General features: G+C 48.8%; 1 protein-coding gene across 6 annotated transcripts in view; it reads left to right on the plus strand.

Annotated features, from left to right (window-relative positions):
* The window catches only part of LOC311306319 (poly(ADP-ribose) glycohydrolase), a 25,324-nt gene that overhangs the window by 11,308 nt on the left and 4,016 nt on the right, over positions 1-10,000 (plus strand). For all 6 annotated transcript variants that reach the window (XM_084434646.1, XM_084434645.1, XM_084434647.1 and 3 more), the window contains 5 exons: positions 3,520-3,674; positions 4,019-4,098; positions 4,180-4,240; positions 4,316-4,391; positions 6,216-6,363. In XM_084434646.1, coding sequence (XP_084290772.1) covers positions 3,520-3,674; positions 4,019-4,098; positions 4,180-4,240; positions 4,316-4,391; positions 6,216-6,363 — 520 coding nt within the window. The remainder of the gene's footprint in view (positions 1-3,519; positions 3,675-4,018; positions 4,099-4,179; positions 4,241-4,315; positions 4,392-6,215; positions 6,364-10,000) is intronic.

The raw sequence follows: 10,000 nt of genomic DNA on the forward strand, positions 1-10,000 counted from the left end.
CTCAATCACACACAAAACACACCAGAGCCTCCATCACTCAATCACACACAAAACACACCAGAACCTCCATCACTCAATCACACACAAAACACACCAGAGCCTCCGTCACTCAATCACACACAAAACACACCAGAGCCTCCGTCACTCAATCACACACAAAACACACCAGAACCTCCATCACTCAATCACACACAAAACACACCAGAGCCTCCATCACTCAATCACACACAAAACACACCAGAGCCTCCGTCACTCAATCACACACAAAACACACCAGAACCTCCGTCACTCAATCACACACAAAACACACCAGAACCTCCGTCACTCAATCACACACAAAACACACCAGAGCCTCCATCACTCAATCACACACAAAACACACCAGAACCTCCATCACTCAATCACACACAAAACACACCAGAGCCTCCATCACTCAATCACACACAAAACACACCAGAACCTCCATCACTCAATCACACACAAAACACACCAGAGCCTCCGTCACTCAATCACACACAAAACACACCAGAGCCTCCGTCACTCAATCACACACAAAACACACCAGAACCTCCATCACTCAATCACACACAAAACACACCAGAGCCTCCATCACTCAATCACACACAAAACACACCAGAGCCTCCGTCACTCAATCACACACAAAACACACCAGAGCCTCCATCACTCAATCACACACAAAACACACCAGAGCCTCCGTCACTCAATCACACACAAAACACACCAGAGCCTCCATCACTCAATCACACACAAAACACACCAGAACCTCCATCACTCAATCACACACAAAACACACCAGAACCTCCATCACTCAATCACACACAAAACACACCAGAACCTCCATCACTCAATCACACACAAAACACACCAGAACCTCCGTCACTCAATCACACACAAAACACACCAGAACCTCCATCACTCAATCACACACAAAACACACCAGAGCCTCCGTCACTCAATCACACACAAAACACACCAGAGCCTCCGTCACTCAATCACACACAAAACACACCAGAGCCTCCATCACTCAATCACACACAAAACACACCAGAACCTCCATCACTCAATCACACACAAAACACACCAGAACCTCCGTCACTCAATCACACACAAAACACACCAGAGCCTCCATCACTCAATCACACACAAAACACACCAGAACCTCCATCACTCAATCACACACAAAACACACCAGAGCCTCCATCACTCAATCACACACAAAACACACCAGAACCTCCATCACTCAATCACACACAAAACACACCAGAGCCTCCGTCACTCAATCACACACAAAACACACCAGAGCCTCCATCACTCAATCACACACAAAACACACCAGAACCTCCATCACTCAATCACACACAAAACACACCAGAGCCTCCGTCACTCAATCACACACAAAACACACCAGAGCCTCCGTCACTCAATCACACACAAAACACACCAGAACCTCCGTCACTCAATCACACACAAAACACACCAGAGCCTCCATCACTCAATCACACACAAAACACACCAGAGCCTCCGTCACTCAATCACACACAAAACACACCAGAGCCTCCATCACTCAATCACACACAAAACACACCAGAGTCTCCGTCACTCAATCACACACAAAACACACCAGAGCCTCCGTCACTCAATCACACACAAAACACACCAGAACCTCCATCACTCAATCACACACAAAACACACCAGAACCTCCATCACTCAATCACACACAAAACACACCAGAACCTCCATCACTCAATCACACACAAAACACACCAGAACCTCCATCACTCAATCACACACAAAACACACCAGAACCTCCATCACTCAATCACACGCAAAACACACCAGAACCTCCATCACTCAATCACACACAAAACACACCAGAACCTCCATCACTCAATCACACACAAAACACACCAGAACCTCAATCACACGCAAAACAAACCAGAACCTCCATCACTCAATCACACACAAAACAAACCAGAACCTCCATCACTCAATCACACACAAAACACACCAGAGCCTCCATCACTCAATCACACACAAAACACACCAGAGCCTCCATCATTCAATCACACACAAAACACACCAGAGCCTCCGTCACTCAATCACACACAAAACACACCAGAACCTCCATCACTCAATCACACACAAAACACACCAGAGCCTCCGTCACTCAATCACACACAAAACACACCAGAGCCTCCGTCACTCAATCACACACAAAACACACCAGAGCCTCCATCACTCAATCACACACAAAACACACCAGAACCTCCATCACTCAATCACACACAAAACACACCAGAACCTCCATCACTCAATCACACACAAAACACACCAGAACCTCCATCACTCAATCACACACAAAACACACCAGAACCTCCATCACTCAATCACACACAAAACACACCAGAACCTCCATCACTCAATCACACACAAAACACACCAGAACCTCCATCACTCAATCACACACAAAACACACCAGAACCTCCATCACTCAATCACACACAAAACACACCAGAACCTCCATCACTCAATCACACACAAAACACACCAGAACCTCCATCACTCAATCACACGCAAAACACACCAGAACCTCCATCACTCAATCACACACAAAACACACCAGAACCTCCATCACTCAATCACACACAAAACACACCAGAACCTCAATCACACGCAAAACAAACCAGAACCTCCATCACTCAATCACACACAAAACAAACCAGAACCTCCATCACTCAATCACACACAAAACACACCAGAGCCTCCATCACTCAATCACACACAAAACACACCAGAGCCTCCATCATTCAATCACACACAAAACACACCAGAGCCTCCGTCACTCAATCACACACAAAACACACCAGAACCTCCATCACTCAATCACACACAAAACACACCAGAGCCTCCGTCACTCAATCACACACAAAACACACCAGAGCCTCCGTCACTCAATCACACACAAAACACACCAGAGCCTCCGTCACTCAATCACACACAAAACACACCAGAGCCTCCGTCACTCAATCACACACAAAACACACCAGAACCTCCATCACTCAATCACACACAAAACACACCAGAACCTCCATCACTCAATCACACACAAAACACACCAGAACCTCCATCACTCAATCACACACAGAAAAAAAACAGAACGAACACTCCAGCACTCATTGATTGGTCGATCAAGTCTCCACCCACTGATCCTCCACCAATGAGAACATTTTGCATTGCAGCCACCTTTGCCAATAAAGTCAAGAGCATTATTTATTTTTTTGCGTTTGAGATGGATGTTGTTAATAATATCTGTTATTGTGTGTGCGTATGTGCGTGCGCGCATGTGTGTGTGTGTGTGTGTGCGTGCGTGTGCGTGTGCGTGTGTGTGTGTGCGTGCATGTTTGTGTGTGTTTGTTTGTGTGTGCGCGCGTGTGTGTGTGTGTGCGCGCGCGTGTGTGTGTGTGTGTGTGTGTGTGTGTGTGTGCGTGTGTGTGCAGCCGATCCCGTTGCTGAGCACGCAGCGCTGCGGCTCCATCACTCTCTCGCAGGAGCAGGTCTCGAGTCTGCTGGCGAACGCCTTCTTCTGCACTTTCCCTCGACGCAACTCTCGCAGGACGGAGTTCAGCAACTATCCTGACATCAACTTCAACAGGTGTGAAACCTCAGATCCGAACAGCGTCAGTGCAGAGGCTCGTGTGAGAGGATGATGGGTGTTTGAAAGAGTGACTCGATGGAAATGACTGAGATGTCTTCTGAAACCTGACTGAATGTCACACGACTGCTTAATACATAACCAAATAATAATGACATACATTGACATGAAATATTGGTTAGAGTTGAAGTGATGCAAGAGACGTTTGACACGTTTTCTGTGAGTTTGTGTGTCTCCAAACGCACCACACCGCACATCACTCATCAATTGTGACTGTCATTGTGGATATGAAAATGAAATATTAGATGCAGTTTTCCATATGATTTGGTCTGTGTGTTTTGTAGGTTGTTTGAAGGTTCGTCCCCGAGCAAACAGCAGAAACTCAAAACCCTTCTGTGCTACTTTGAGCGGATCACGCAGCGCAGTGAGTTTGACTTTGCGTGTGCCACGTGTCACTCGCTCACGGATCGGTGACTAACTCTTTTTGTTGTGTTTTGTTCCCGAGGGCCCACCGGTCTCATAACTTACACCAGACAGTGTCTGCAGCGTCCGCCCTCGTGGTCCAGGTGAGATTCATCTTCACACACTCAGAGCCATTTCATTTCCCACAAGCCAATAAACGCTCTTGATGTGGTTTTTAGCTCAGAGAAGCAGTTCAGCAAACTTCACATCCGCTGTGACGGAACCATAGAGGAGCAGGGCTATGGCATGCTGCAGGTGACACACACATCACCACACACATCAGCACATGCATCACACACACGCATCATCACACACGCATCTGCACACACATTACCACACACGCATCAGCACACACATGACCACACGCATCACCACAGGCATCTGCACACGCATTACCACACACGCATCACCACTCACATGACCACACGCATCACACACGCGCCACATCACACACACATCTGCACACGCATGACCACACACACATCAACACACACATCAGCACACACATCAACACACACATCAGCACACACATCACCACAGGCCTCAAAACACATATCAGCACACGCATCAGCACACGCATCACACCACACGCCTCACCACACGCCTCAGCACACGCATCACCACACGCATCTGCACACGCATTACCACACACGCATCACCACTCACATGACCACACGCATCACACACGCGCCACATCACACACACATCTGCACACGCATGACCACACACACATCAGCACACACATCACCACACGCATCACCACACACTTCAACACATGCATCAGCACACGCCTCACCACAGGCCTCAAAACACATATCAGCACACGCATCAGCACACGCATCACACAACACGCATCAGCACACGCATCAGCACACATGCATCACACCACACGCCTCAGCACACGCATCAGCACACGCCTCACCACACGCCTCACCACACGCCTCACCACACGCCTCACCACACGCATCAGCACACGCCTCACCACACGCCTCACCACACGCCTCACCACACGCCTCACCACACGCATCAGCACACGCCTCACCACACGCCTCACCACACGCCTCACCACACGCCTCAGCACACGCATCAGCACACGCCTCACCACACGCCTCAGCACACACGCATCACACCACATGCATCACACCACACGCATCACCACACGCCTCACCACACGCATCAGCACACGCCTCACCACACGCATCAGCACACGCCTCAGCACACACATCAGCACACGCCTCACCACACGCCTCACCACACGCATCAGCACACGCCTCACCACACGCATCAGCACACGCCTCACCACACGCCTCACCACACGCCTCACCACACGCCTCAGCACACGCATCAGCACACGCCTCACCACACGCCTCAGCACACACGCATCACACCACATGCATCACACCACACGCATCACCACACGCCTCACCACACGCATCAGCACACGCCTCACCACACGCATCACCACACGCCTCAGCACACGCATCAGCACACGCCTCACCACACGCCTCAGCACACACGCATCACACCACATGCATCACACCACACGCATCACCACACGCCTCACCACACGCATCAGCACACGCCTCACCACACGCATCAGCACACGCATCAGCACACACATCAGCACAGACGCATCAGCACACGCCTCACCACACGCCTCAGCACACACGCATCAGCACACACGCATCAGCACACACCTCACCACACACCACACGCATCAGCACACACGCATCACACCACACGCCTCACCACACGCATCAGCACACGCATCAGCACACACATCACACCACACGCATCAGCACACACGCATCAGCACACACGCATCAGCACACACGCATCAGCACACACGCATCAGCACACACGCATCAGCACACACGCATCACACCACACGCATCACACCACACACGTCACCACACGCATCACACACCTCCGGGTCTAAGGTCACGCCAAAATCACATCATATTTGGGAGAAAATTACAATTTACATTGATGTTTCTCCTTGTGTGTGTGTGAGAGACTGTTTTATATACAGTATATATTGTATGTGTGTGTGTGTGTGTGTGTGTGTGTTTACTGCAGGTGGACTTTGCCAACAGGTTTGTCGGGGGGGGAGTGACCGGTTCTGGTCTGGTTCAGGAGGAAATCCGTTTCCTGATAAACCCGGAGCTGATCGCGGCTCGCCTCTTTACTGAAGCTCTGGAGGACAACGAGTGTCTGATCATCACAGGTAGAACACACACAGAAGAACACGCTGAGATCCCTGTGGAGTGTGTGTTCAGACTGCAATCAGCACTCGAACCTTCAGACCCGCTGAGACTCAATCAGTCTGTGTGTCTGATTGCTGTCTGTCACTGACGCCGCTTGCATGTGATGGTGACGTTCTGCAAAAACCCATCTGAAGTGCTCGTAAAGGCCGTCAGTGTCTTCTGACATTTGTGTTAGCAATGATCAGGGTTTTATTTTGTATTTTTTCCCATTTACATGTAGTTTGAAAGGGTTCCTCCTGCTCCAACTAAAATGACTAACAGTGATGAATTATTCCAAGAAAATTGGCTGATATTTCATTTTTTTTACTTGCGTTCTCTGCGTGATCTGAACCCGCATGCGTGAATAAGCAGCTTCAGCGCCTCAGTGACCCGTGAGAAGGGCTCTGGTGTGTGTTCTCATGAGCCGCGTTCTCCTCAGCTGTTAAAGCCCTTTCCCTTAATCACTGAAATGGTGAAAGAAAGAAGTTTGCGTTGATGTTCCAGAATGCTGCTGTCTGCAAAGTGCTCGTAAAGGTTGCAGTGTCTTCTGATATGTGTGTGTGTGTGTGTGAGTGAGAGAGAGAGAGAGAGAGAGAGAGAGTGTGTGTGTGTGTGTGTGTGTGTGTCTCAGTGTCCTCAGATGGTTCAGTCAGCTACACACACAGCAGTGTAAATCATAACGCTTCGTCTGCTGCTCTTCATCACAGTTGTGTTCTTAATGAGGAAACACTAGAAGGCGAGCGTTTGCACTAATGTCGCTCTGAGAATCTTCAGCATTAACACACACACACACACACACACACACACACACGACGGGCCTGTTTCGGCCTCCGCGTCGACTGAGTAACAGAAGGACTGGTTGTCCTCTTCCTCTGATCAGTATTCTCGGCTCGGCTGTCCGTCATCTCGTCTCCATGGAGTCACCTTCAGGCTCTTTCCTTCAGGCCCCGCCCCCCGGTCATCTCGTCTCCATGGAGTCACCTTCAGGCTCCGCCTCCCGGTCATCTCGTCTCCATGGAGTCACCTTCAGGCTCCGCCCCCGGTCATCTCGTCTCCATGGAGTCACCTTCAGGCCCCGCCCCCCAGTAATCTCGTCTCCATGGAGTCACTTTCAGGCTCCGCCTCCCGGTAATCTCATCTCCATGGTGTCACCTTCAGGCTCCGCCCCCCGGTCATCTCGTCTCCATGGAGTCACCTTCAGGCCCCGCCCCCCTCCCGCCACTTACAGCTCTTAACTTTATTACAGTCCTGCAGAATTAATTACGGCTCTAAGAGCCGACTGGAGTCGCTGGGCTAATGCTAATGCATCGGGCCACGACATCTCCTCTATTACAGCGTCTCTCTATCTCTTTCTCTCTCTCTCTTCCACTATCTCTAAATCATATTCCCCACTCGGCTCTCAGACATCGATGGGTAAAATGGATCTTCTTGTAGCTGTACAGAAATTTGCCAAAGTGGCTTCGGTTAATTGAATTGCGGCTGATTGCGGAGCGTCTGCCCTGTCAGGCTTCAGTGAGAGATGGAGATCAGTGACTCACCGATGCGGATCTGCAGCCAGGACACACACACACACACACACACACACACGACAGGAACGTCCCAGTCGCTGCAGGAAACACACACACACACACACACACACACACACACACAAGACAGGAACGTCCCAGTTGCTGCAGGAATCATGCTGTTTCTCCTCAGCTCACACACACACACACACACACACACACACACACTCATGGGTCCGGCAGCAGATCGTTGTTTGTAAAGTCTCTCTGAATCTCCAGAATATGATTTGAATCGTTTGAATCGCATGCCGTCTCTGAATAAAGCTGGTGTTTGAGACAAAGGCCTGACATTAAGCCTGAGACGGTGATGATGAAGATGATGAAGATGATGTTCTCGAGGGACCGATGCTCAGTTTAGCCGATGCTCAGATGAGATGCATTAGTGACCTTTAATCTGTCAGACACTCCAGCATCGGTCACTGAAGATGCTTCAGAAACACACAAAGCCCAGACTCCTTCTGAAGGTCACATGAGCAGGAATTCTTCCCAGCAGGAATGCGTTTATCTCATTTCCTCTCCAATAAAGACAATGAGCTTATCTGTGGTTCTGCGGTTCGGGTCGATGCCGGACGGACCCGCCGCTGCTGTTGCCAGGAGTCTCTGATCCGATTAGACTCTCAGTTCCTCGATGTCAGGTGATCGACTGATCGCGCCACTGCTGCTGTGTGTGTGTGTGTGTGTGTTATACACATGCATATTATGTGTTCAGTCTATAGGTATGCGCGTAATAATATATATTTTCCGCAGGCATGTAGTCTTTCTTTACAAATTGACCTCAACAAATTACTTGTCTGGCAGCATAATACAGAATTTTTAGTTGTCTCCGCGTATCCATGCCAAATAGAAAAGGATGTACAACCAAATTTGATATTCTAGGTCAATTCCCAAGCATGTTCCTGGAGGCCCCCCAGCACTGCACATTTTGCATTTCTCAAACACACCTGATTCAGGTCATCAGCTCATTACTAGAGACTCCAAGACCTGAAATGGGTGTGTCAGACAAAGGAGAGATTCAAAATGTGCAGTGTTGGGGGGCCTCCAGGAACATGCTTGGGAACCACTGTTCTAGGTATTATCAACTGGCCAGAATTTTGAGATCGCAATAGAAGTGAAGGACTATAATGCGTTAAGAGCTCGCTCGAGTACTGGAGAGCTAAACCATTTAGTGCTTTGTAAGTAATCAGCAATATTTAAAAATGTATACGATGTTTAATAGGGAGCCAGTGCAGTGCTGACAGAACCGGGCTAATATGGTCATACTTCCTGGTTCTGGTAAGAACTCGAGCTGCTGCGTTTTGAACCAGCTGTAGTTTGTTTATTAAGCGTGCAGGGCAACCACCCAGTAGAGCATTACAATAATCTAGCCTTGAGGTCATGAACGCATGAACTAACTGTTCCTCATTTGTCAATGAGAGCATATGGCGTAATTTAGATATATTTTTAAGATGGAAAAATGCGGTTTTACAGATACTAGACACGTGACTTTCCAATGAAAGATTGGTATCAAAGAGCACACCCACACACCCACACACACACCCACACACACACACACCCAGGTTCCTAACCGACGAAGAAGACTTGACAGAGCAGCCATCAAGTGTTAGACAGTATTCTAGGTTATTACGTGAGGACGTTTTTTGTCCAATAATTAGAATCTCTGTTTTTTCAGAACTAAGTTGTAGGAAATTACTTGTTGTCCAGTTATATCAGCTATGCATTCCGTTAATTTTGTGAATTGGTAAGTTTCGTCGGGGTGTGAAGAAATATAGAGCTGAGTATCATCAGCATAACAGTGAAAACTAAGTGGTGTCCGCAAAATAATAGAATAAAAATCATAGACAGTTGGAAAAGTTTTTGGGGCAGACCTGACCTGTTGAAAAGAGATGGTGTTCATCCCTCCTGGGATGATGCTGCTCTTCTCTATAGTAATATGGCACATAGTCTTAGAGCTCAAACGTGACAATCTGGGGCTCAGGTCAGGAAGCAGACAGACTGGCTTAACCAACCGTCTGCTAGCTGTCTCACGTCACTGAGGTCAGATAATCCCATCACA

The sequence above is a fragment of the Rutilus rutilus genome (assembly GCF_951802725.1).
Source record: "Rutilus rutilus genome assembly, chromosome: 16".
In the NCBI taxonomy this organism is placed as follows: domain Eukaryota; kingdom Metazoa; phylum Chordata; class Actinopteri; order Cypriniformes; family Leuciscidae; genus Rutilus; species Rutilus rutilus.